The 27,698-nt window shown below is 53.6% G+C and overlaps 1 protein-coding gene across 1 annotated transcript; it reads left to right on the top strand.

The window, feature by feature from the left end:
* Positions 1-782: 782 nt before the first annotated feature.
* On the top strand, positions 783-23,022 carry MYH7 (myosin heavy chain 7). The gene is made up of 40 exons (XM_077908656.1): positions 783-885; positions 2,470-2,523; positions 2,992-3,200; positions 3,497-3,640; positions 3,932-4,088; positions 4,269-4,296; positions 4,935-5,043; positions 5,127-5,219; positions 5,323-5,386; positions 5,723-5,821; positions 6,056-6,159; positions 6,812-6,950; positions 7,043-7,161; positions 7,266-7,415; positions 7,667-7,837; positions 8,444-8,753; positions 9,026-9,093; positions 9,459-9,546; positions 10,251-10,368; positions 10,516-10,639; positions 10,901-11,037; positions 11,281-11,536; positions 12,146-12,388; positions 12,538-12,714; positions 13,495-13,640; positions 14,723-14,813; positions 15,678-16,067; positions 16,293-16,419; positions 16,599-16,717; positions 17,462-17,658; positions 18,208-18,391; positions 18,581-18,746; positions 18,892-19,016; positions 19,594-19,902; positions 20,151-20,354; positions 20,474-20,599; positions 20,806-21,081; positions 21,958-22,053; positions 22,160-22,294; positions 22,884-23,022. The coding sequence occupies exons 3-40, from the start codon at positions 3,000-3,002 to the stop codon at positions 22,899-22,901; spliced, it is 5,808 nt and encodes a 1,935-aa protein (XP_077764782.1). The 5' UTR covers positions 783-885; positions 2,470-2,523; positions 2,992-2,999; the 3' UTR covers positions 22,902-23,022.
* The last annotated feature ends 4,676 nt before the right edge of the window (positions 23,023-27,698 follow it).

The following is a 27,698-nucleotide window of genomic DNA, read 5'->3' as shown; positions in this document are numbered from 1 at the left end:
AGCTGGGTCTGCCCTCTGAGTACAGTGGGTCCTGACCTCTGCCCCATCTGCTTAGCTCCCCGCACTGCCTGGAATCTCGCCCTGCCTAGCTGCATGACCTTAAAGAGGGCACTTCCCTTGTCCATAAAATGAAGGACTAACGAATGGCCTGCCTGGCTCTGAGGTTCGGTGACCTCAACACATTGCCTGGCTGGTCCAAGGAAATCAGTGCCCAAGCCAGAGTCCTCATCTCTAAGCTCCCTGGTCTTGTTCTTGCCACTTGGCTGGGAAAGCTCTTTCCAGCTGCCCTAGTCTAGCCCCCACTGGGGGGCCGTGGCCCCAACTCTGCCCTACCCCTCTGCTGTTGACACTCACCCCCTCCCATCTCACTGGTGGACATAGGACCCAGGCCAGGAAGCAGAGAGACACTGTTAGTGGGGCTGGGCCACCAGCTCAGGGGGCCAGGGGCCAGAGGGGCAGCAGTGTCAGAGGCCAGGAGAGCCCTGTGGGGGAGGGGGATGGAACAGAGCCCTGCCTGCCTGAGGTCATTGGTGGTCTGACCAGTCCCCTCTCCTGCCAGCTATGGAATGTTGAAGCCTGGCCTGGGAGATATTTTGGCTGCACTTTGAGCCATCCCCGCCCCCTGGAACTCAGACCCTGCACACTCCATGCCATAACAATGACGACCACTTCCAATTGTTTCCTAGCTGGATGGGGGGTGGGGAGCACTTTGGGAAAAGGGGGGGAGCCTGGGGGAAATGCTTCTAGTGACAACAGCCCTTTCTAAATCCGGCTAGGGACTGGGTGCAGGTGGGGGTGGGGGCGCCTGCTGCCTGATATATACAGCCCCTGACCAGGCCAAGCTCCACAGCTCTCTCGTGCTCTGTCTTTCCTTGCTGCTCTCAGGTAGGAGCGCCGAGCAGGAGGCCTTCCTCTGGGATAAGGGGGCCCCAGCTTTAGGAAGGGCTCCTCTAGAAACAGCAAGCTGCATGCAGGGCTTCATGCAGAATACCAGGTCTGATCATTGAGCACACCCAGTGCAGGTGTAAACATGAGTCTAGGTGCCCTGGGAGTGGGGAGGTTCATGTATTGGGGGTGTGTGTATGAATATCTATATCTGAGCATATGGGACCAGAATGTGTTATGCATTAGAGGTGTATGTGTGTGTGTTTTGTGTACAAGTGTGCATGGTCTCAATGTATGGTGAGGGGAGGGTGTGTACCTCATTGCCTAATTAAGATACAGAAATATCAAGTGGGAGATGTGTTTACGATCATGCCTTAAGACAGCTGATCCATTTGAGTGGAGGGAGAAGAAGATGGGAGAGAGCAATTAGGAAATATATATGCTTAGAAGCTAGTTCTGTGGGGTCTGTAATGAGTAACTACCCATATCCATGCACATGGAGGTACTTGTATGCACAACCAGGAGTCAAGACTGCTACAGTGTGTGTACACTCTGCAGAAGGAGTTCAGAGGCACATGGTGTAATATTCCAGGGTTTTGTGGGGTTTTTTTTTGAGATTTGCTTATATATTTTAGAGAGAGAGAGCACATAAGTGGGAGGGGCATACAGAGAAGGAGAGGGAATCTCAAGCAGACTCCACACTGACTACAGAGCCCAACTCAGGACTCGATCTCATGATCTCACCGAGATCATGACCTGAGCTGATACCAAGAGTCAGACGCTCAATCTACTGGGCCACCCAGGCGGCTCTGCTCCAGGTCTTTGTATACTTGAAAATACATAGTGATCTGGGTTTATTTATACCATATACATACTTAACAAGCATCTCTGTGGCCAAGGCATAACGGCACACTGGGAGGGATGTGTGTGCTGAGGTATAGGAAGGAAGCGTGTCTGTATGAGGCATGTGCATGAGCAGCAGAAATGCATGTTCATCAGAGGACATGTGGAGAGTGTTTGGCTGTGTGATGGGTATGTCTATGAGAGGATGCCCACAAGGGTATCCTCTCTGAGAATATCCACCAAGATTGACAAACGAGGACAGAATGAAAGAGAACTGGCTTTGGAGTCATGGGATATGGGTTCAAGGCCTGGCTTTGCCAGTTATTATTATAGGTTCTTGGACAAGTAAACCCCTTAAACTTAATTTCTTCATCTGTAGAATGGGGTGAGGCTTGGGTAAGAGAGGATGTGTAAAAGTGCTTTGGAGACTGTAAAGCACTGAACAAATGCAACCATTAGTTGTTTCTCAGGTGGCTCAGAGTATAGGCAATACTAGATGAGTATAGGCAAGGGTAGGACCATCTCCCAGATGGGAGAAGGAGGAATAGGCATCAGGAAATCATTAGAATTAGAGCTCAGGATAAAGAACAACAGTGTTCAGAAAGCCAGATAGAAGACAAGACCAGGGAAGCTGGCCACCACTCCCCACCTGTTCTCAGGCCTGGGGGAGGGGTGGATGCTGAAGGGCAGAGCCAGGGAGCAGCAGGGAGGTGGCCCTGACACAACCTTCCCTCTTTCCAGGTCCCCTGCAGGCTTGAGCCCCTTTCATCTAGTACGCACATTCGAGAAGCCAAGGTAAGAAAGGTGAAGATGAAGTGTGGGGGAATCCAGGAAGATTGGCCATGACAGCCCCAAAGCCAGGCTATGGGATTCTAGTTTCTGCCTTGCCTTGGGGAGTATGTCTTGGCAACCAAGAGCCCCTTGCCTGTGACTAGGGAGGAGCCAGGGAAGGACAAGGATTTGAGATGGACACAGTTAGCTTTCTGCTCCAGAGAAGCCCAGGATGCTCCTCACTCTTCCAGGAGACCCCCAGGCTGAACAAAAGTTAGCCTCCCCTTCTGCCCTGACAGGTTTGCTAGGCTATTTTCTTGAGTTGAGGGATCAGCTTGAGAAACAAGGGATGCAAGATGACCTGCCCCTGACTCATGAGTATGGTGCTAGATTCTGGGGCTCCCACTGAAAGAGAGAGAGCCTAGGGAAGGGGGTGGAGGGTGAGTGGGTGGAAGGACAGCCAGCATCCTCTCTCACTCCCACCCACTGCAGGTGCAGCCATGGTGGATGCAGAGATGGCCGCGTTTGGGGCCGCTGCCCCCTTCCTGCGCAAGTCAGAGAAGGAGCGGCTGGAAGCCCAGACCCGGCCTTTTGACCTCAAGAAAGATGTTTTCGTGCCCGATGACAAGGAGGAGTTTGTCAAGGCCAAAATTGTGTCTCGAGAGGGTGGCAAAGTCACCGCTGAGACTGAGAATGGCAAGGTGGGTGACAGAGCTGGCATGCGAGGCCCTCTTGGACCACCCCCTACCCCCTCTGGGGTACGCAGAGGGGTTACCACCAGGCCCCATTACACACAGACCTGAGGACAGTCTGATTTCACTTTCTTTGGGGCAGCGATCCATACCTTCCCAACAGCCCTTCTCATTCCCACTATCGCATCCATCTTCTTTCTGATCCTGGGCCCTTCTCTCTTGAACACCACTGTCCTAGAACTGGTCTGACTCCTTTCTGGGCAGAGGGAGAGTTGACAATAGGGCCTGCGTGGGGGCTGTTGCAGACGGTGACCGTGAAGGAGGACCAGGTGATGCAGCAGAACCCACCCAAGTTCGACAAGATTGAGGACATGGCCATGCTGACCTTCCTGCACGAGCCCGCTGTACTCTACAACCTCAAGGAGCGCTACGCCTCTTGGATGATCTACGTGAGTGCGCCACCCAGGACATCCTCTGAGTCTAGTAGCTTCCTGATCCACATAGGCCCACCTCCTAGAGCCACAGGTTTCTGTTCTTTGTGTCCAGACATTACTGCACTCTGTACTGGCCCCTGCAACAGGTTCAGTTCTAATAACCCCCGAGGCTGGGATTACTCAGATTTAGTGCTTTCATAGATTTTTCCTTTCCCTTCTTCCCTTCCTGGGATTGTTCTCTAACTCTGAAACCTGCCATTACTCCCCCTTCATCACTAGTAACTCAACCCTCCTTCTCTACACTAGACCTACTCGGGCCTCTTTTGTGTCACCGTCAATCCCTACAAGTGGCTGCCGGTGTACAATGCCGAGGTGGTGGCCGCCTACCGGGGCAAGAAGAGGAGTGAGGCGCCGCCCCACATCTTCTCCATCTCTGACAATGCCTATCAGTACATGCTGACAGGTGACAGGCCTTGACTGCAGGGTTTTCTCAGGAGCCACATGGGAGGGAATGCACATGTTGATTTGGACAACTGAGAGATGCCTGGAGGGAAGCAGGGAGGTGGGGCAAGGGGGTAGGTGGATGCCAGGCAAGAGCATCCTCTGTGGCTCCTGACTTTTCTTCCCTGCTTGCTCCCAACAGACAGAGAAAACCAGTCCATCCTGATCACGTGAGTGTAGCTCCTAACTCATTCCCTCCAGACTTCCCTGATCCCAGTTGCCATTAGGGACCCCAGCCCTCATGCATGGACCCGGAGTTCTCATTTCCCTCCACCTTCATGCCAGCTCCTCCTTCTTCTGTGACTTTTACCCCTGCCTTTACTTCCCATTTCCTTTCTGCTTCCCACCCTTCTTAGAGTTTCCTTCTCCCATTCCCTGCACTCACTCTCCTCTAAATCATTGCTTACTTATCCATAAGCCCAGTATCACCATGTCTTCTTCCCCTCACTTTCTTTCATCTTTCCCTTCAGAAACCTTCCCCCCCCCCCAAAAAAAAAAAAGAAACCTTCCCCATTCTGCCACCACCACCCATTCTTTTCCAAAATGGCCCAGGCCCACTTCTTCACATTGACCTTGCCTAGCTAAGACCAGGTTCCTTCTGTTCAAACCCAGCAGCTCCTTGTGGTATCCTTCCCAGTGCTCCCCTTGATCCCATGTGTGTTCGGGATGCACATTACCCAGCAGCTTCCTGCTTCGGGGGTCCCACTCAAGTGGGACCAGACACTCTCTCCTGACTTGAGGCTTGTTTGTATCAAGCAGTGTCTGTTCACTGCTTGAGCCCCTGACGAGCCCCTGACTGTCCCAACAGTGGAGAATCTGGGGCTGGGAAGACAGTCAACACCAAGAGGGTCATCCAGTACTTTGCTGTTATTGCCGCCATTGGGGATCGCAGCAAGAAGGATCAGACCCCCGGAAAGGTAGGCCTGTTGTTCTACATGGGCCTGCACTGCAGGAAGAGAGAGGGAGGCCTCTCACCTGCCATCCTTCCTGACCTCTGCAGGGCACTCTGGAGGACCAGATCATCCAGGCCAACCCCGCCCTGGAGGCCTTCGGCAATGCCAAGACGGTCCGGAATGACAACTCCTCCCGCTTTGTAAGTGGTCTCTGACATTGGGTTGGGGATTCAGGGTGGTGGAGGGATGGCGTCAAATATGAGCCTTGCCTTAACCCATCACTGCTCTCCTCCTTCTCGCCAGGGGAAATTCATTCGAATCCATTTTGGGGCAACCGGAAAGTTGGCATCTGCAGACATAGAGACCTGTGAGTGCCATGAATCTGCTAGGACTCAGTTTGAGCTCACCCTCATTCTCTGCGATCTCCATCCCAACCTGTCTCTCTCTTCTCTCTATCTATGTTTCTCTTAAGGTCTCTGCCCTTCAGTCTCTCTCCCTCTCTTTCTGTCACTGACTCTGTATCTCTGTTTGTATATTCATCTCCCTCTGAGACTCTCTTTAGTTGTTCTCTGCTTCTGTCTCTTCGTGTCTGTACGTGAGTCTCTCTGTCTCTCCCTTTTACTTGTTACATTGACCATTCCTTTTCCTCTATTTCTTTGTACCTAAATCTCCACATTTCTCTCTCTTTCTTCTTCTCTTACAGACCTTCTGGAAAAATCCAGAGTTATTTTCCAGTTGAAAGCAGAGAGAGATTATCACATTTTCTACCAAATCCTGTCTAACAAAAAGCCTGAGCTGCTGGGTGAGTCAGAGCTACCCACCGAGACCAACTATCTCCATGGCAACCTGGTCCCCTCTGCTTGTGTCTGCTTGCTGGCATGCCCTGGGTTTATGGCACTGTTGGATTCAGTTCTGTGGGATGTGGGACCACATTAAGCCTTGTCACGTGCTTTCCTGCAAGCCCTGTGCTGTGGCAGGCAGCCCCAGTGAGAGCCAGAGGTTTGTGCCCCATCCTAATCACATCTTCTCCTCCCAGACATGCTGCTGATCACCAACAACCCCTATGATTATGCATTCATCTCCCAAGGAGAGACCACAGTGGCATCCATTGATGACTCTGAGGAGCTCATGGCCACTGATGTAAGTGTGTGAGAACCTGGTCAAGAGGTGAGGGGACTGTCAATGAGGAGTAAATGAGGCCAGTTCGCTGGCTCAAGAGGAGAGCTGAGATATTGTTTATCTATTATGCAAAGTGGTATGACCCTCCCAAGGGCCAGAACATGTCCTATGACCAGGATGTGTTAGGGAATGGGGATGTTGAGATAGGGTGGCTAATATTTGGTATTCGAGCAAACAGAGAATGTTGAACATCATGAGACAGAAAAGCAGACAAGCCAAGAAGCAAGGCATCATCAAGGGAAGGGGGGTGGGTCATCTAGTCGCCATGGGGCTGGAGCAGACTATTAGGTGAAGACCAGATATAGACAGGTATGGAAGGTTCAAGTAGGGAAGCAAGTGTAGGGTCTAGAAGAGGGACAAAAGTAGAAAACATGAGTGGGTAACCAGAGCAGCTTCAGAGGACAGCTATGACCATTGATGCCAGATCTGGGGCAGTATGCACACCATCCTGCTCTTATACCTCCAGTCTTGGTTTTGGAGTTCCTTGCTGGGTATGGGAGTCTTAGAAGCTACAGAGATTCAGGAGAGAAATTCTCTCTTCAACTGAAGAGGGATCTCATTTGCCTGCCATACTTCCTATTTTGGGGTCCACCAATATGGGATCTGCCTACAGAATGCCTTTGATGTGCTGGGCTTCACTTCAGAGGAGAAGAACTCCATGTACAAGCTGACAGGTGCCATCATGCACTTTGGAAACATGAAGTTCAAACAGAAGCAGCGAGAGGAGCAGGCTGAGCCAGATGGCACTGAAGGTGGGAGTCTGGAATGCTGGGGGACAGCTTTGGGCCACATCTGTAGAGGAGTCATCCCTTTACCAATTTGGCTGCCGGCTCTCTCTTTCCAGAGGCTGACAAGTCTGCCTACCTCATGGGGCTGAACTCAGCTGACCTGCTTAAGGGGCTGTGCCACCCTCGGGTGAAAGTGGGCAACGAGTACGTCACCAAGGGGCAGAATGTCCAACAGGTGGGTCATGTTCAGAACATAAGTGGGGAGGGAGCTGGCATGCTGCGGTGGAATTCACTCTCTGTACTAACTCTCCTCATCTGGGTCTCTCCCTTACCTTCCAGGTGGCATATGCCACCGGGGCACTGGCCAAGGCAGTGTACGAGAAGATGTTCAACTGGATGGTGACACGGATCAATGCCACCCTGGAGACCAAGCAGCCACGCCAGTACTTCATAGGAGTCTTGGACATCGCAGGCTTTGAGATCTTTGACGTGAGTGGGGGGAGCCTATGCATAACGGGCAGCGGGGGGACTGCGCAGGGAGAGTGACTCACTCATTCCCATCTATTACCATCATGGCCAGTCTCAGGAAAGGCAGTGGGGCTCAGGAGTGGCAGACGCCTCACCCTGTCTTCCACAGGAGCTCTCCTTCCCTGGGAGGAGCATGGGCACGGGCCTGGGCTGATCCCACTGGCCACTCAGACCCCTGCCTGCCTGACCCACTCCACCCCCACCCCCTGCAGTTCAACAGCTTTGAGCAGCTGTGCATCAACTTCACCAATGAGAAGCTGCAGCAGTTCTTCAACCACCACATGTTCGTGCTGGAGCAGGAGGAGTACAAGAAGGAAGGCATTGAGTGGGAGTTCATCGACTTTGGCATGGACCTGCAGGCCTGCATTGACCTCATTGAGAAGGTGCTGCCTCCACCTGCTGCCTGTGTCCCCCTCCCCTGTCATCCCAGACAGAGTGCCTGAACTGCTCACTCACATCCTACCTGAATGCCCCAGTCAAAATGGCAGCCCCTCTCCCTGTTGGAGAACATGATCTGGGTCCCAAGCTCTGTGTTGTCCTGACCACCTAGGACAGGGTGGCACAGGGAGAGCTGAGGTCCTGGGGGCTTGAGAATGGACACAGGGAGGATGGGCAGCTCCAGAAATCCTCCCATACCAGTGTGTTTATCAACCTTAGGTTTAACCTGGCTTGAATATGGGGCAGGGAGTCATAAGAATGTGCCTGTTTTCAACCACAACATCTCAGGGATCTGGGCAATGGAATGATGTATAAAGCATCTAAAACATCCACATTCCCAGACTTTCACAAAGGTCCCTCTGAAATCGAACAAACTCTTCCACCTTGGGAAGCCGTGAACAGGTGCAAGTTGGGAAATAACTGGACTCAAAGCTGAGGCTGATACTTTAATTCCCAAAGGGGAGTCACCATAAGCAAATATCGACCTTAAAGCAGGAACCTTCTGCATCTGCATGAAGCATGCTCAGTGATGCTTTCCCCCCTACCCTCAGCCCATGGGCATCATGTCCATCCTGGAGGAGGAGTGCATGTTCCCCAAGGCCACTGACATGACCTTCAAGGCCAAGCTGTATGACAACCACTTGGGCAAGTCCAACAACTTCCAGAAGCCACGCAACATCAAGGGGAAGCAGGAAGCCCACTTCTCCCTCATCCACTATGCTGGCACTGTGGATTACAACATCCTGGGCTGGCTACAGAAGAACAAAGACCCACTCAATGAGACGGTAGTGGCCTTGTACCAGAAGTCCTCCCTCAAGCTGCTCAGCAACCTGTTTGCCAACTATGCTGGGGCTGATGCACGTAAGTAGAGACTGGAGCCCTGGGACAAAGGAGCAGCATCCCTGCCATGGTTCTGAAGCAAGTCCGTTGCTATACTCCATCACTTTTCTGTCAGGTTGTGCCCTAAGGTTTACAGGTTCAGTGAGGTAGAATGGGGTGGAAAAACTGAGCGCCCCACAGTGAAGACCCTCTCCTGGAGACCAAATGCCAGTGAGGATGTAAAGAGTCTGTGATGGAGCCTCTGGCCTCTCACACGGCCCTTCAGCTCCCTTTCCTTGACTCTCCTCCCTCAGCTGTCGAGAAGGGCAAAGGCAAAGCCAAGAAGGGCTCATCCTTTCAGACTGTGTCAGCTCTGCACAGGGTAAGCATGTGCTCTCACCCCAGCCCAGCGTGGCTCCCCAGCAGCCACCAAGCCTGGTGGCTTCCCACCACTCCCCTTCTCTTACCTGACTCCTCTGTCTCCTCCTTCCCTTGTGGTTTCTTTCCCTCCTTGTCTTTCCTCCTCTCCATTCTCTCCCGCTTTGTGGGTGGCCTCTTCTCTCCCTGTTTCCCATCTCACTCTGCTCTTCCACCTCTCCCCTCCTCCGTGTCCTCCCCACCATTCCTTCATTCTCTCTGTCTGTTTTTCCCTTCCTCTCCTCTCCCTCCCTACTTCTCTCTCCTCCCCCTCCCTACATCTCTCTCCTCCACTTGCATTACTTTTCCCACCTGTGCTTTGGACCACAGGAAAATCTGAACAAGCTGATGACCAACTTGCGCTCCACACATCCCCACTTCGTGCGTTGCATCATCCCCAATGAGACAAAGTCTCCAGGTAAGGCCCAGAACTCAGCCCAGCCATCTACTGGCCACATGCCCCATGCTCTGGGAACAAGGTCTCTTAAGCCATGGCTAATCCCCCACCATGGTGGTTTCCAAATGACACTCTCCTCCCATCCCCCATGAGGTAGCAGACTACTGTCCACTCATTTCCTTGTATTTGCAATGTGGCTGGGGGCGGGGGTTGTAAGGCACTTTCATGGGCATTGCTTCAGAGCATGCAACCCTCAATGAGACATATAGAGATTGTTTATCCTTTTTTTGACTGATTAGGAGTTGGAATCTCAGGGGCCTCGATTCAAAGCGTGACTCTGCTTTGGTCAGCTTAGTGACCTTGGTAAAGTGCCTTAACTTCTCTGGGCTTAACTCCTCTGGGCTTAGCTTCCTCTCTAGAAAGTGGGATATATCCACCCTGGCAATTGATAATAATCACAACATAATTATATGATAATAAACACAACATAAAATAAGGAATGTGAAAAGCTTTTGATTACTCTTAAGAGTACAGCTAGTAAAAAAAATAAATAAATAAAAAGAGTACAGCTAGTAAAAAAAATGGGAAGAAAAAAAAGGACCATTATTAAGTGACTTGCTAAGGTTGCTGGCTAGTGAGTGGTAGAGCCAGAATCAGAGCCCAGAACTTTTGGCTTAGTCCAGTACTCTCCCCACACCTTCTTCCCTCACCCCCTACTGCTGCAGGGGTGATAGACAACCCACTGGTTATGCACCAGCTTCGCTGCAACGGTGTGCTGGAGGGCATCCGCATCTGCAGGAAGGGTTTCCCCAACCGCATCCTCTATGGGGACTTCAGGCAGAGGTGGGTACAGGGGTGCCCCCAGAGTTCAGGGAACAGGGGGAGCTTGGGCAGACCTGGTGGGAAGAGGAGTCCACAGGTGGCCCTGAATGCTGTGGGAAGAGCAGATTGGCGCAGAACATGGGTGACTCAGGGCACCTTCCTCTCCAGGTACCGCATCCTCAACCCAGCAGCCATCCCTGAGGGCCAGTTCATTGACAGCAGGAAAGGGGCAGAGAAACTGCTGAGCTCCCTGGACATCGACCACAACCAGTACAAGTTCGGCCACACCAAGGTGAGGGAAGGAAGGAGATGAACTGATTACAGAAAGACCTCTCTTGTCCTTTAGTTCCTCAACTCACGGCTCCTTCCCTTTTATCAATTGGCTTAGGACCATCTCTGAACTGCATGTTTCCCTCCCATAAACCAGTACCACTCCCAGTCCGAGCTCCAGCTGCCATTGGCCTCTTCCCTTGAGTTCTTTCCTAGGGTGTTACCTTCCTTAAAAGAACTCTCTCCTCTTTCCTCTCCTGGCCCACCCACCCCTTGGCTATAGGTGTTCTTCAAGGCTGGGCTGCTGGGACTGCTGGAGGAGATGCGTGACGAGAGGCTTAGCCGCATCATCACCCGCATCCAGGCCCAGTCCCGGGGTGTGCTCTCCAGAATGGAGTACAAGAAGCTGCTGGAACGCAGGTGAGAGCTTCAAAGGAGGCTCCTGGTTATCTAAGTAAGGCTCAGGATGGTTCAGGGGCAGTATCAGGAGAAAGTTCAACAAGACTTCAAACAAGAAGACCACTGGAGGGGCTCCTATGGACCTAGGGTGGGCCTATGGCCAGAGAGACATGGAGGAAGCAAGGGCCATTACTGAGGAGTCCTGACTCAGGACAGGAAGGAAAGATGGGATTCTCTTACAACCCTCTCGCTGTGCCCCTGCAGAGACTCCTTGCTGATAATCCAGTGGAACATTCGGGCCTTCATGGGGGTCAAGAACTGGCCCTGGATGAAGCTTTACTTCAAGATCAAGCCACTGCTCAAGAGTGCCGAGACAGAAAAGGAGATGGCCACCATGAAGGAAGAGTTTGCGCGCATCAAAGAGGCGCTGGAGAAGTCAGAGGCTCGCCGCAAGGAGCTGGAGGAGAAGATGGTGTCCCTGCTGCAGGAGAAGAATGACCTCCAGCTTCAAGTGCAAGCGGTGAGGCTCCTGGGCCTCTGTTGGCTCACCCACCCAGCTCAGCCAACATCTCCTACACATCCTGCACCTCCCCACCCAGGGCTCACCTTGTCCTCTCACAGACACAGGATTTTGGAATCCACACTCCAACGGCCTCCAAGGGGGTCCCCACAGAGAATGAAAGAGAAGGGGAAAAGAACTAACTTTTAAAAACACAGGCTTTCCACTTGGGTTCAGCCTGGATTCACAGCTCAATAATTTTGTGAACCTAGGCAAACCATGCATTATCTTTGAGTCTCAATGTCCTCATCTCTGGATAGGGGATAAAGCTGGCCATCTTACCAGGTAGTAAATATGTTAAGTAAATGCAGTTCCTTCCCTTCAGTGAAATAGAACAGAGGAAAGGGCCAAGTAAAGAGACTTCTGAGTTCCCTTCCTCTGCTTCCATCCTCCAATATTCCCATCACATCGTCCTGAAATTCTTCCCTTCCTCATCCTTCTGAGGTTCTTCTTAGCTGGGTTGTCCTGGAGCTCCCCTCCTACAGTGAGGGCTTAGCTGCTCCCTCCTTGAGCCTGCCAGGGTGAGAACCCCACCTACTGAAAAGCCTCCCCTCTATGCTTTGTCCTCAGGAACAAGACAACCTGGCTGATGCAGAGGAGCGCTGTGACCAGCTAATCAAGAACAAGATCCAGCTGGAGGCCAAGGTGAAGGAGATGACTGAAAGGCTGGAGGATGAGGAGGAGATGAATGCTGAGCTCACTGCCAAGAAGCGCAAGCTGGAAGATGAGTGTTCTGAGCTCAAAAGGGACATTGATGACCTGGAGCTGACGCTGGCCAAGGTGGAGAAGGAGAAGCATGCAACAGAGAACAAGGTGAGGGCAACTCCTTCTGGCTCCAGCTCAGGTCTCCTCAGGATTCCCAGACCACAGTGTGGTCCTGGTCCTTGGCATTGGACATCCCGATAGATGTCTCCAGGCTGATTACCTCAGACCCTAAAGGGAGTGGGGTTCTTGTTCGGCAGGTGAAGAACCTGACAGAGGAGATGGCTGGGCTAGATGAGATCATTGCCAAGCTGACCAAAGAGAAGAAGGCTCTGCAAGAGGCCCACCAGCAGGCCCTAGATGACCTTCAGGCTGAGGAGGACAAGGTCAACACTTTGACCAAGGCCAAGGTCAAGTTGGAGCAGCAGGTGGATGATGTAAGTAGATTGTCCAGGGCCTAGATATACCATGTCCATATCCGTGTGTGTGTGTGTGTCTGTGTGTCTGTGTGTGTTTGGAGGGATGAGATTGGAGAGTGGTCCCTCCCCTGAAACCTTTCTAAAAGGGAGCTGGGGAATAGAAAAGGAGAAGGGTAATCAATTATCAGTTATGTATCTCATCCCATGATAGGATCAACAATAGAGATGGACTTCCTTATTTCAATTTAAGTTCAAGCCTTTGAACCAAAGATATCTCTATCTTTGACCACAGGGTCTAGAGAGTTATCACATAAGGATATAATACATTTCTTTGGGAATTTTGTGAGGCTCTGAGGATCTTTGGACCTCTAATATTTTACGCAGGATCTGGTCCTCAGTGATCATTGTTCCAGATATTTCTCTATGCATATCTCCATTGGATCATCTATCACCCATATTATCATTATCGAAGTATCTATCTCAGCCATAAGACTGTAAGCTGCCTTTAGGTGAGAACTTGGATTGATTGATTCAGTTTTGTATCTGAAGTGCCTAGGACAGGCCTACAAGAGCCTGCTGAATGAACAAATGGTACTTTGGGGTTTAATCACATGGTCATTCATGGAATCATTTATCAAATAGTTAGGTGCTCTTACAGCTCCCTGATCCACTCTGGGGAAGCTTTCCCAAGTCCTGGATATCTCTTAGGATTCCCTAAACCTGGAGTGACTGAGCTTCCAAATCACCAAATCAGGGTGATTGGTCTTACAAGGCACACTGGTCCTTCTCCCCCACCAGCTGGAGGGATCCCTGGAGCAGGAGAAGAAGGTGCGCATGGACCTGGAGCGAGCAAAGAGGAAGCTGGAGGGTGACCTGAAGCTGACCCAGGAGAGCATCATGGACCTGGAGAATGACAAGCAGCAGCTAGATGAGCGGCTTAAAAAGTAGAGTGTTTCCCTCCCCGGCACCTTTCCTTCTCCCCAGCTCAGCAGTCTATTGTGCCTATGACAGTACCGGCTGTTCCGAGATGTCCATCCTGAGGCCACAGCCTCATGCAGCCTCCATCAGTGGGTGCAAAACTGTGGACAGAGGCCCCCAGGAAAATGGCTCCCTTCCCCCAGCCACATGCAGCAGGGCCTTGCAATCTTCCTCAGCAGAAAATCTAACCTGGATCCCTCAAGCCTTTTCTTCCTGTTGGGCAGCAAAGAGGGATGGAAACTAATAGCTTACTTCCTTCTACACACAAATTCCTTTGGAAACCAGTTGCTTAATACTGAGCAAGGCTCCACACAAAACCCTCTCAGGAAAGACCTTTTGGGTCCTTTGCAGAGAGCCCAGAGGATCACAGAGAAATAGGGTAGCCACCACGCTTGAGCAGTACAGGGGTCTGATGAATCCAATTCTTATTACAAGTCTTACCAAGATATACAAATCCACTTCCCACACTTGATAAACTGAGCCTACAGGATAGGTTTGGATAATCAAGGACCTTAGGGAGCTTTAGGGTCAGGACTTTGAAAGGCTCTGAGAATCATGATTACATCATCATGGGGCTTGCATCTGCCCAGGAGTCTTCACACTTCCCTGGGCACAGCATGTGTTGAATTAAAGAAGGAATATATGATCCCAAGGATCCTCAAACCACCTTCTAAGGATGGTATCTTGAGCCCACTTTACTGAAGAGGCAATGAAGTCTCAGGAAGGTTAACCAAAGTGCCCAAAGTAATGGTGATAGAATTAAAGGCCACCTGAGCCAGAAGGGGCCTTTGAAGCCATCTAATGTAGTGCCCTTGATCCACAGGATCAGAGAGTCCAGGTCTTGTCACTCCACCTGTGGTGCTCTGCCCATTAGGTTTCTTATTCCTTCAACACATTTCACATTTTCAGGGACCCTATGTCATCCCCAGATGCTATTTTTCTGATGAAATCTTGCTCTTCGTCTTTTGTATTACCATTTCCAATCACTGGTGGGCCCTCCTGGTGCTCAACCAACCTTCCTCATCTTTCCCTCCCTCCTTCTCCACAGGAAGGACTTTGAGCTGAATGCCCTCAATGCGAGGATTGAGGATGAGCAGGCGCTGGGCAGCCAGTTGCAGAAGAAGCTCAAAGAGCTTCAGGTGAGGTGTGGGATGCCTAGGCTGGAGCCCATGGGCTGGCTGCCAGCTTCCTTGACCCCCTCCTCCAGGATGTCCTCCCCCCAGCATTACAGGAACTTGCTATATGTCTATAGAGATGCTGAGCTACCACAGTACACACACAGAGCAACACCCCAAGGAGGGGCTGGGTGATCCAAAGATGACATAGGAAGAGACCTTGAAAAGGTTACAGGTGTAGGGGCAGAAATCCTGGCTTCCTGTCTCAGCTCTGGTTTAGCTGGTAACTATGAGGAGCCCACTCCAGATATCTGGGTCTCTGTGTCCTCCCTTATTACCAGTGGCTTTAAGATCTCTTTAGCCTTGACAGTCTGTGACTTTGATTCTTACCCCTAAAGCAGAGATTAAACTGCTTATAATATCCCTAAAACACAGGTCTTTTTGTCCCTCTTAAAGAGTAAGCTTCAGGCAGCCCGGGGGGCTCAGCGGTTTAGCGCCACCTTCAGCCCAGGGCCTGATCCTAGAGACCCTGGATCGAGTCCCACATCAGGCTCCTCGCATGGAGCCTGCTTCTCCCTCTGCCTGTGTCTCTGCCTCTCTCTCTCTCTGTGTGTCTCTCATGAATAAATAAAATCTTAAAAAAAAAAAAAAAAAAAGCAAGCTTCAACCACTTTCCTTTCAACAGAGAATGTATAATGTTCTGGCCTAAAGGAAGGCTAGTTCAGCTGTCCAAAACATCTTCTCCAAATCCTTTTATTTCCATTTCTCTGCTGATAGAATGGAATAGGCTTGCTGTTCCAGACAGGCCAGGAATGTTGTAGAGCTCTGGGGTGGGGGCTCCGATGGAAGGCTCCAGGTGGTGGGTCTGAACTCTGCATCCCGGCCCAGGCTCGGATCGAGGAGCTGGAGGAGGAGCTGGAGGCTGAGCGCACCGCCAGGGCCAAGGTGGAGAAGCTGCGCTCAGACCTGTCCCGGGAGCTGGAGGAGATCAGCGAGCGGCTGGAAGAGGCCGGCGGCGCCACGTCCGTGCAGATCGAGATGAACAAGAAGCGGGAGGCCGAGTTCCAGAAGATGAGGCGGGACCTGGAGGAGGCCACGCTGCAGCACGAGGCCACGGCGGCGGCCCTGCGCAAGAAGCACGCCGACAGCGTGGCCGAGCTGGGCGAGCAGATCGACAACCTGCAGCGCGTGAAGCAGAAGCTGGAGAAGGAGAAGAGCGAGTTCAAGCTGGAGCTGGACGATGTCACCTCCAATATGGAGCAGATCATCAAGGCCAAGGTAGGCTGCCTGTTCGGGGCCCTTGTGCCCAGTTTCCTGCACCCACTTCTACTTTCTGTCCATGTCTCCTCTCTTCTCTGATGGTTTGGTTTCCTGCTTTCCTTTTTCCACCCTATTCTCCCATCCTCTCCCTTCAGTGCCTCTCTCCTTCGCTTCTATAATTACAACTCTGACTACCCATCAGTGCCCCCTACATCCATCATATGACTCCCCTTCCTCCCTCAGGCTAACCTGGAGAAGATGTGCCGGACCCTGGAAGACCAGATGAATGAACACCGAAGCAAGGCTGAGGAGACCCAGCGTTCTGTCAATGACCTCACCAGCCAGCGGGCCAAGCTACAGACTGAGAATGGTGAGCCCCACCCCATCTTCCCTGACTTCTTGAGCCACCCAGCCTTAGGGAGACACACACACACACACACACACACACACACACACCCCTCTCCAGAGAATGGGGCCTAAAGGTAAGGGGAGGGGAGGGAGGAGTGGGGCTGACCTTCCAGAGCTGAGTATGCCTTTGTGCCCCTCCAGGTGAGCTGTCCCGGCAGCTGGATGAGAAGGAGGCACTGATCTCCCAGCTGACCCGAGGCAAGCTCACCTATACCCAGCAGCTGGAGGACCTCAAGAGGCAGCTGGAGGAGGAGGTTAAGGTGAGGCCTAGACTAGGGCCACTTGGCCCAGGCAAGGAGCAAGTAGGGCCCAAGGATGAGGCTTGCTGTCTTTCTATTGTTCTCCCATTTTCCAAACAGAATCCCAGCCCAGAACCTACCATATGTCTCCTGAATCTGTTGCCCTCTGCTTTTCTGTTGCCATTTCTGGAGAGAGAGGGCCCTGGGTCAGGGGGGAAGTGAGGTGGAAGAGAGAAACAAACTAGGGAGGGAATGGTGGCCTTGGCTGGCCACAGGTGTGGGATGCAGAAACTGCACAAATGGGTCAGGACAATCTGAAAGCTAGAGAAAGAAACTAAACTGGAGCCTATTGTGCTGGCACTTTGCTGGCCTCATGAACAAAAGGGGGAAAGAACACAACCTTTTGAAAAGGCCAGTGCTCCAATCCTGACCTTCCCCTTAGAGCTTTGTAATCTTGAAGAAACCACCTGGCCTCTCTGAGCCCCTGCCTCCTCCCCTGTAAATGGGGATGAGATTGACAATGCCTGAGATAGTGAGGAGCAGGAGTGGTGGGCATGACACGAGTAAACAGTGCTATATGCTCTGCGGACATTCTTTGTCATTGGTCCTCCATAGACTGTTCTAGGTCTCCTGGGGATTTAGAGCTAGGTGAGGTCTGGAGAAATTAGGGTGAGGACTGGAGAAATTAGGGTAAGGACATGGGCACTGACTGGGGTGTACTCTAGAGAAAGCTGAGCTCTCTTCTGGGCGGTTGCCCCTCCACAGGCGAAGAATGCCCTGGCCCATGCACTACAGTCAGCACGCCATGACTGTGACCTGCTGCGGGAGCAGTACGAGGAGGAGACCGAGGCCAAGGCCGAGCTGCAGCGCGTCCTGTCCAAGGCCAACTCGGAGGTGGCCCAGTGGAGGACCAAGTACGAGACGGATGCCATCCAGAGGACTGAGGAACTCGAGGAGGCCAAGTGAGTCCCAGGCGGCCCACCTCTAGCTGAGGCCCATCTGCAGGCAAGACACAGCCCAGCCCAAGGCTGGGAAGACTCCTCACTGGGTATGGATGCTTGGCCAGGTTTGGACAACACAGGAGAACCCTGTCCAGGGCCCCAGCTCCTTCTCCTCTCAGGGAAGCTTTTTGCTCGCGTTATGTTTCTCATCCGAATATAAGACGAACAAAAGGTTTGTCTGAGGGTAGAGTGCTCCCACCAGGGGCAGGATGCTCTGGCAGAGGAAGTGGGGTGGGCTGCCAAAGCCCATGCCTCCTCCATGTCTGCAGCCTAGAGGCTGGCCCGGGGTAAGACCACCTGGAAGGCCCTCCTGGGTCCTGTTGGATCTTCATAGTGTGCCATCAAGACCCTCTTTGCCTACCTGGTTCTTAACCCCATGGGGCCTCTCCTCAGCTTCTCCAACAACGCTTCTGAATTTTCAAGGATTGTTTTCTAGAACACTCACATTATTTCTCCTTGTCCAAACCTACACCCTCTATCCTCCCCACCTTCTCCCATCCTCCTGGGCAGGAAGAAGCTGGCCCAGAGGCTGCAGGACGCAGAGGAGGCCGTGGAGGCCGTCAATGCCAAGTGCTCTTCACTGGAGAAGACCAAACACCGGCTGCAGAATGAGATCGAGGACCTCATGGTGGATGTGGAGCGTTCCAATGCAGCCGCCGCAGCCCTGGACAAGAAACAGAGGAACTTTGACAAGGTGGGCCTGGGCTGGGGGTCTCAGCCAGGGGCAGAGCTGGAAGGCCAGAGTCACCATAAAGCCAGGGGCCTCCTCCTTGGGGGCAAGAGGGGAGGAGGCTGAGCCCTGCTGAGGGGCTAGGGCAGCCCTGGAGAGGGTGAAGTGCTGGGGCTGGGAGAGGGGGCTGTGCAGTGAGCCGGGTCCCCACAGATCCTGGCCGAGTGGAAGCAGAAATATGAGGAGTCGCAGTCAGAGCTGGAGTCGTCACAGAAGGAGGCGCGCTCCCTCAGCACAGAGCTCTTCAAGCTCAAGAACGCCTATGAGGAGTCCCTGGAGCATCTGGAGACCTTCAAGCGGGAGAACAAGAACCTTCAGGGTGCGCTGGGGCCTGGAAGGCTGGGGGGGTGGATGAGGTGGCTGGGGGTAGTGTTCTCATGTGGCACCACCTAGGGGCTCCAAGAGGGGTGCCTCCCCATTGGACCATGGCAGCCCCCAACTGAATGGCCCGACCCCTCCCCCAGAGGAGATCTCCGACCTGACTGAGCAGCTGGGTTCCAGTGGAAAAACCATCCACGAGCTGGAGAAGGTCCGCAAGCAGCTGGAGGCCGAGAAGCTGGAGCTGCAGTCGGCCCTGGAGGAGGCTGAGGTGTGTGTGCAGAGTGTGGCCCAGAGGATGTGTGCAGGGGAGGGAGCTGAGCGCTAGTCTATGGTCCCTGTTCTCATCTCCCTTCCGTCTGTTTTATTCACTGTCCCATCCTTAGAGCCTAGAACAGTGCCTGGTACATAGCAGCCACTCAGCAAACATTGTGGAATGGATGAATGAATGAATGAATGAATGAACAGCTCACTCTATTTCCTTCACACATTTTACCCATTACATCTTAGACAAGATTTCCTGTTTCCACTCCCCTCTCCTTTCTGCCTCTGCCTCCCTCTTCAGGATTTTTTACATTCTATGCCTGATTGCCTCCGTTTCCTTGGCAACACCTTTCTCTTCATTTTCTTCTTTGTCTTCATAGCTCACTCTCCTCTGTGAGGGTCTGAACCACCTCTCCTGAGCCTTCTTTTTTCCTTTTAAATTTTCTTTTCTTCTTCCTCCTGCTTCTTTGACTGAACCACTTAATACCACTCTTGAATTCACTTTGTATCCATGATTCATGGACAGACTCCTGCCCCTGGCCCTATGCTCTCATCCCCGACCCTCTCTCCCCACCTCCTCCCAGGCCTCTCTGGAGCATGAGGAGGGCAAGATCCTCCGGGCCCAGCTGGAGTTCAACCAGATCAAGGCAGAGATCGAGCGGAAGCTGGCGGAGAAGGATGAGGAGATGGAGCAGGCCAAGCGCAACCACCTGCGGGTGGTGGACTCGCTGCAGACCTCCCTGGATGCGGAGACGCGCAGCCGCAATGAGGCTCTGCGGGTGAAGAAGAAGATGGAGGGCGACCTCAATGAGATGGAGATCCAGCTCAGCCATGCCAACCGCATGGCTGCTGAGGCCCAGAAGCAAGTTAAGGGTCTCCAGAGCTTGCTGAAGGTACATGGAGACTCCCAAAGCAGGAAGTCCCCTTACTCGGAGATGGACTAGCCTCCATGTGGCCGGGTTGGGTGGTGGTACCCCATTACAACAGCAGGTGCCTCCTGGCCTCGGCTACTGCAGAGATATCCCACAGGCCCTCCTGACCCAGCACACTGGGCTCCCCACTGGCATCCAGCCTAGCCTAACAGCCTTCTGATGGACCCAGAGGCCAACCTGTCTCTCATACCCACCCTCCTGATCTACAGGACACCCAGATCCAGCTGGACGATGCAGTGCGTGCCAATGACGACCTGAAGGAGAACATCGCCATCGTGGAGCGGCGTAACAACCTGCTGCAGGCCGAGCTGGAGGAGCTGCGGGCCGTGGTGGAGCAGACAGAGCGGTCCCGGAAGCTGGCGGAGCAGGAGTTGATCGAGACCAGTGAGCGGGTGCAGCTGCTGCACTCCCAGGTGAGTGACTCCACCACATTCCTAGACAGAAACACAGCTAGCAGAACTCAGCAGGTGAGGTTTGGGAGCCACCCGTGAATGCTCAGTGCTTTTCATGCTCTATTCACCTTGATCCTCAGAATACCAGCCTTATCAACCAGAAGAAGAAGATGGATGCAGACCTGTCACAGCTTCAGACTGAAGTGGAAGAGGCGGTACAGGAGTGCAGGAATGCCGAGGAGAAGGCCAAGAAGGCCATCACAGATGTGAGTGACTGCTCCCTTTCCCGCCCCCACTAGTGACATGAACAAGGGCCCTGGTCCCAGCCAGGCCACTGTGCCCTGACAAGTGGACTCTCCAGCTGCATGGGTTGGTGGGCCTTGGGAAACAAGCGCCAGGATGGGGCAAAGGTGATCCTGGAGGGAGAAGGGGCCACAGGTCCTGTTCTCTTACATGTTGCTCCCGTCCCCAGGCTGCCATGATGGCAGAGGAGTTGAAGAAGGAGCAGGACACCAGCGCCCACCTGGAGCGCATGAAGAAGAACATGGAGCAGACCATCAAGGACCTGCAGCATCGGCTGGATGAGGCTGAGCAGATCGCCCTCAAGGGTGGCAAGAAGCAGCTGCAGAAGCTGGAGGCCCGGGTGCGGGAGCTGGAGAATGAGCTGGAGGCGGAGCAGAAGCGCAATGCAGAGTCAGTCAAGGGCATGAGGAAGAGTGAGCGTCGCATCAAGGAGCTGACTTACCAGGTGCGGGCATGGTGGCTGCTCTGGGGCTGGACCCCTTGTACCACAGCCTGAAGCCAGGGCAATAACACCTAGAGGAATGAAGTGTTCTCTCTTAGCCTCCTCCAGGGAAAAGAGTGGGAGTGCAGCTCCCCACTGCCCTATTTCCACTCTGCAAGCCGTCTTCTACCCTGGCGGTCCCCTGGGCTAGACATGAACCTCTGAGCCTTGTGGCCTAGGAGCTCCACCTCCAACATCCCCCTCCACCTGTCCCCTGGGGACAACACCCAGAGCTCCAGACAGAGCTTACCCAGCACAAATTCCCAGAAAGCAAATATGTTACCAAGCCCTTGTTGGGTGCCATGACCACAAAAATACATCAAAAACAATACCAAAGTCTTTCAGCAAATCTCAGAACTTTCTCGTTTGTTTTCTAGAATCAGACTCCTAATTAGATTTTGCTTCTGTGCCAATCCAGAAAGTTATCATCTCGACACACATGTGTTCTTAACTTAGATCAAATCTATGTCATTTCCTTGCAGCCCAGGAAGTCTTATTCTGCTGCAGTCCCAGAGTTACTCCCAGGCATGCTGGCTTCTAGAACAAGAGAATTTGTTCTCTGCGGGTCCCCAGAACTTCTAAGGGCCTGCTCCCCAGGATAGTGCATAAAAATGATTTTGTGCAGAATTGCAGGATTCCATCTACTCTGGTACAAGGCATTAAAAAATATTAGTAGTTTTTTACGGAAAAAAAAATTATAAGGAGAGTGCAGGTGTTTGTTGAGGATCAGAAAGGAGAAGTGAGTGAAGATATTACATTCCGGGTAAAGACAACAAGCAGGGGGAGGGGGCATGCTGCCTCTGAGGACCAGGCCATCCTCATCCCTAACCCCACCCCCAGACGGAAGAGGACAGAAAGAACCTGCTACGGCTGCAGGACCTGGTGGACAAGCTGCAGCTGAAGGTCAAGGCTTACAAGCGCCAGGCGGAGGAGGCAGTGAGTGGCCCTGCTAGGGACTGGGTCCGGGGGAGGGACATTGGGGAGTTGGTGGCCTCCTCTGGCCTCCTCTCACCTCATGGTCCCTGTCCCCAAACCCCCACAGGAAGAGCAGGCCAACACCAACCTGTCCAAGTTCCGCAAGGTGCAGCACGAACTGGATGAGGCGGAGGAGCGCGCGGACATCGCCGAGTCCCAGGTCAACAAGCTGCGAGCCAAGAGCCGCGACATTGGCGCCAAGGTGGGTCCCTCCACTGGGCCTCACTAGTCGCCCCGGGTCAGCACACCCACCAACACCAGTGCCCCTCAGACAGAGCCCACTCATACCAGGGATGCCTCCTCTTCATTCATCCCCCACAACTGAACCATGAAGCCCCAGAGGGCCATGTAATGCAGTCCTCTGTGATTTCTAAGATTCTTCAAGCTCTAACTTTCAATGACTTTGTGAATCCCAGCTCTAGGGTGGTCAGCAACCCTAGAAGACCCCAATTTGTATACACCCACCGTGTCCCAATTCCCCCCAACTGCTGATCTCCTCTCGTCTTTCACCTAGTTTTGTCCTATAGCCTAGCGACCCTACTGACCCTAAGATGGACAGCCCAGATTACTCCTAGGTCCTCACCCAGGCAGTTTCCCTCTGGCTGACCTCAGAGCCCTGACCCTTCCACACCGACCCCTAGAAAACATCTCTTATTACCATGGGGGTGTGCCTCAGGCCTAGAGCAGTCCTCCACCCCATCGGGTGCCCCGTCTCCCCTCTGTTTTCTATGCCCATCCCTGCCCAACACCCACCTCCCCAGAACTAATTTGGATTTTATTTCTTTCAAAAGGGCTTGAATGAAGAATAGCTTTGCCATATCTTCTTGATCTGCCCGGTCCTGAGGGTACAGATGAAACCCCCAGTTCCAGAGCCTATATAGCAGCCCCTTTGGACAAAGCAGAATAAAGTTATTTTCCTTAAAGCCAAAATCCTACCTCCAGACTCTTCTTCCTTGCCTGCCAGCCACAAGGACATGAAAATTGGGGTGGGCCATGGGGCCTGGGGGCTGGGGCTCCAGGGAAGGAGGGGCAGCTTCACAGACAGCCCAAGGAGGCCTTCCTAGAGAGCTCTGGAGGCTCTGAGCATCCTTGGTACAGCACTGGCTCAGATGTTCCCCTTCGTCTCCTCCTCAGCAGACAGGTGACAACTCTCCTCCCAACCTTCTCCCTGGCCCAGAGACCCTTGGGGTTAAAGGAGATTTAGAAAAATCCTTAGGGCTTGCTTAAAGCATGCAGAGCATATCTCCAATGGACCTACACTGACCAACACTACCCCCCACCACCATGGACAGCACCAGGGCTGGGCCGCCAAGGAGAGGTTTAGCACATAGGGATGCCCTCAGAGGCATGGGGTAATGACGCCCAAGCTCCAGCCTATGGCACGTCTCTGAGAGGGTACAAGGACTTCTGGCTGCAGCCCATTAGCCTTGCAGACACCACCACTATCTCCAGCTGGAGATGGCCCAAGGTCAGGGCCCCCACCCCATCACCGCCAGAACTGTACCCTCAGCCCACCCTCTCCTATCTCCCTCACATCCCTCTCTGTCCACAGCACTCCTATCTTGTCCTTCACTTCCTGCTGAAACTTCCTTTTCCAGGACCCTCCTCATCTGGGCTCACTGGAGATGGGGCATCTTTGGCCGGTTTATGACTGGCCATCTGGAGGGGAGACAGGCAGACAAGGGATTGTGGAGAAGAGAGTCCCATGTGAACAGGACTCTGGGAGGGGGCAGTGGTGGTGACCAGAGGCTTGGGAAGTAGAGAAAGAAGCAAGCCTTCTCCTAACTACATAAGACCAGGCTCCAGAGTCCCCACCACACCTGGGCTTCGAGGGAAGGCCCCACACTTCCAGAAGTGTGCAAGATACGGGGCTGTTGGCTACCAGCCCCAGGGAGCCCTGGAAGGCCTAGCTCAGCCCTGGACCTATCTCCTGCACCGGACCACACAGCTGCGCCAGCCAGGCTCCTCCTCAGCCCCCACTCTGAGCAGCCAGGAAGAGTCAGGAAGAGTCAGAATCGGAGGAGGAGGAAGCGGGGAGAGCAGGGATAACCAAGGAGAGTGGTAGTGTGGGGCAGGGCGAGGAGAAAGGGGGGGCAGGGACACTAGGGGAACCAGCAGAGAGAAAAGATTTGAGCAGTGAGGAGGCCTCAGATTCTCAGATCCATGAGTTCCCACCCTTGTCCTTGTGGACCCCTCTTCTGCCCACTCCATCCACCCACCTCAGGACCACTCGTCTTCCTAGGAAGGACTCAGGGAGCCATGAGGAAGTGGGCAGAGGAAAGGAAGGCACAGGGGACACCCTGAGAAGGCAAGCCGCAGGAGCAGAGGAGAGATGTGGGAGTGCTGCTGCAGACCCTGTGGCAGCTGGCAGCAGAGCCAGGCACCAGGCAGCGGGTGCAAGAGCAGAAAGGCAGGGTGAACTTTAGACAGAACTGCTGCAGGAGTTCAGGGGGCTGCCACTGAGCAAGGGAAGAAATCCTGGATCACCTTCAGATGTGAGGAAAATTGGCAAGGCCAGAAATAGTGACATCGGAGAGAGGAGGACCCAGGCCCCGAAGCAAGACGTGGAGGCAGAGAGGAGGCTGCCAGAGGGGGAGCAGAGACACGTGGAACCGGAGGCCTGTCAGACCCCAAGACAGGCAGAAAGCTAGCACCAGGGAGAATGGGAGGACAGACCCAACCTGGACACAGGGAACTGGGCAGAGGGAAAGGAAGGCCAGGCCTAGACAGAGATCCAGGGAGCCGGGCACAGGGTTTCAACCTGGTGTCCTCTGTGGCAGGAGTCTCCATCCCATACCCTCCCTCTCCAGGACTGCCAGCACCACGAGATGCTGCCTGTGGGAGGCAGCTGAGGCAGGATAGAGAGCAGCAATGGATAGGAGAGGAGGGGGAGAGGAGGGAACCTGGGGGAAGAAGAGGAGGGGGAGTGGCCCAGACAGAGGTGCAGAGCCCTGGAATCAGCTGAACCTCTTCCCTCTTCCTCCTTCCACTGGAGACAGGAGGAACTGCCTGCCTACCCCTCACCCATCACTCCGCCTGTACTGGGTCTGGCCTGCTCAGAACACAGGGTTCCCTGAGGACAAAGCCTGGTCTTTGTTGCCTGGACCTGACCCAGCCTGACCTGGTGTTCTTAGCCCCTTATCGCCTCCCCAGGGCATTGGGAACCCAGCACTGACATACTGGGTTAACCGTCCAATATGCACACCAAGGGCCTCAAGTGACCTAGACTGGGGACGGTCGGTCTGCATCCTTTGGGGGTCACATTTTAGTGTACATACCTGCAGGAGATGTGGATGTGGGGTTGCCTCAGTCCCCGCCCCCCCACCAAGGATACTGGGTATAGGGTACAAGTCTCCTGGAACAGATGTGTGTTCCTGAGTCTAGTAATGGGACAGCAGAGGGTCCCTAGGGAGTTGGGGACCTTGGAGGAGGAGCCACATATTTAATGGAAACCTTTCCTACGCAGAGAAACTGACCCTTGTCTGTCCCACCCACCTCCATGCTCTAGAGCTATATTGAGAGGTGACAGTGGATGGGGTGGGAGGGGGGAGCTGGGAGAGTGTTTCTGCGTGTGAGGGTGTGGGAGAAAGCCAGAGCAGGGGAGTCTGGCTTTGTTTCCTGAACACAATGTCCACTTAGTCATACCAGGCGCGGCCTGCTGAAGACCCGACACCTACTGCCTCTGAGAGGTGGCATCGCTGGAGACCAAGGAGGGGGGCCCTGAGGTCCTGGGGCACTTAGGGACACCCACAGAGAAAGGCATGTGAGTATGAGCCTCAGAAAGATTGAGAGAGGACAGTGGAGTTCTACCTGAGGAGGGGGAAACAGACTGCAGAGCACCCCCTGCCCCCACTCCATGGAATGCAGAACCCGGGGCCCAACTGGTGTAAATCCCTGGGCCTGCCAGGCGCCCCAGCCAGCCTCAGCAGCACCTGCACCCTCTGGCAGCCCCAAGAGGCGGAAGGGAGCAGCCCCCCCACCCCCACCCCTCCTCCCTCAGGCCCCGGGATTAACACCTCCAGCTTCTCCTCACCCCCTCCCTGCCCACACCAGGAGCAGTGGAGGGTAAAATTGTGTGTGAATGCTGGTGTGCAAATGTGCATATCAGTGTGTCTAACAGCAAGTGGGAAAATCTGCAGTCATAAGCAGGGACGTGTGAAAAATCTGCATGTGTGTGGCTAAGAGTGCACATGGATGTTGGGTGGTCAAGTCGATATGCGTCGGTGGTGAGTGTAAATCTGCTACGGTGGGGTGGGCGGTGGTGTGGGTGAATTCCTTCTCCTTTGAGAGGACAGACAGTGGCCACTGTATCAGGAGCATCAGGGAGGGGCTGGGGGCTCCAGATGTGTCCCCAAAGGAACACACCTTCTTGGAAATCTGGGGAACAAAAGGAAACCAGGCACTGCATTTGTACAGAGAGGGCAGCACAGACACTTGTTTCCTTACAAGGGGAAACTGAGTCATGGAGCTGGGCTGTAGATGCCCGGTCCTGGGCATTCCAGCTCCAGTTCCCAGCCCTTAGCACTGTGGGGCTTCAGGTCAGAGAGGGTGGGCAGATGCTCTCAGCCCAGGGCTGTGCGAGGACAGGCCAGGGTAGAAACGGGAGGGGAATCCGTGGTTGGAGGGCAGGGGACAAGCATCTGGCCTGCCGGAGAAGGTGACTCTTGCTCAGTGTGCTCAGCTCACTCTTCAGGTTAAAAATAACCAAGGTAAGGGCCTGGCGGGCAGGGGCAGGGGCAGGAGCGTTTGTGGAGAAGGTCCTGTCTTCCTGCTATCTGTCCATCAGTTCTTTGGAGGGGAGGAATGTACCCAAGGACTAAAAAAAGGCCCTGGAGCCCGAGGGGCTAGGGTGACAGACCTTTCATGGGCAAATCTAGAGGCCCTGCTGTCCTCTTGTCACCTCCAGAGCCAAGGGATCAAGGGAGGAGGAGCTGGGAGGGAAGAGAGGTAGGGGGGAGGGTCCCTCCGGAAGGACTCCAAATTTAGGCAGGGGGTGGGGGCAGTGGGGTATAAAGGAGATGGCTCCTGAAGACAGACAGACACGCTCCTCTGAACCAGGTAAGAGGGGGCTTGGGGGACTCTGCAGCCAGCCCCCAAAGGCCCCACCTTGAGGGGCTTTGCCTTCTTGGAGAGCAGGGTGCAGGTTGGTCTGTGGCCCAAAGGTTATACTAGAACTGCCTTGCTCCAAAGCCTCTGAGAAGTTCCCACGGACCGAGGAGAGGTTCCCAGGGAAAAACCAGAAACCCCCTTTCTCCTCTGATGTGCAGTTCTTTCTCTGCCTCTGCCCTCTCCCACTTTCTCTACGCTCCATGCTCTGTCTCCATCCTCCTCCCTCCTTGGATGGCTTTCTATTTGTCGAGTGGTTTTGTTTTGTCTCCTGTCACAGGAGGTCTCTGTGGCCTGGTCTCTGTCATTGCTTGTCATTGTGGTACTTCCTTGTCCCCCTCACCCTGCCTTCCTGGCTGTGTGTTCTAATCTCACCTCTCTTTGTTACAACTCTGATGCCACCTCCACCACTGACACTTTCACGAACTCTACCTCCTTTCTCTCCTGCTTCTCTGCCTCCTCTCTCTTCCGCATTCCCCATTTCTGACTGTCCTGCTGTC

This window comes from Canis aureus, chromosome 9 (genome assembly GCF_053574225.1).
Source record: "Canis aureus isolate CA01 chromosome 9, VMU_Caureus_v.1.0, whole genome shotgun sequence".
NCBI classification, from domain to species: domain Eukaryota; kingdom Metazoa; phylum Chordata; class Mammalia; order Carnivora; family Canidae; genus Canis; species Canis aureus.
This window is presented reverse-complemented; position numbering and strand designations above follow the sequence as displayed.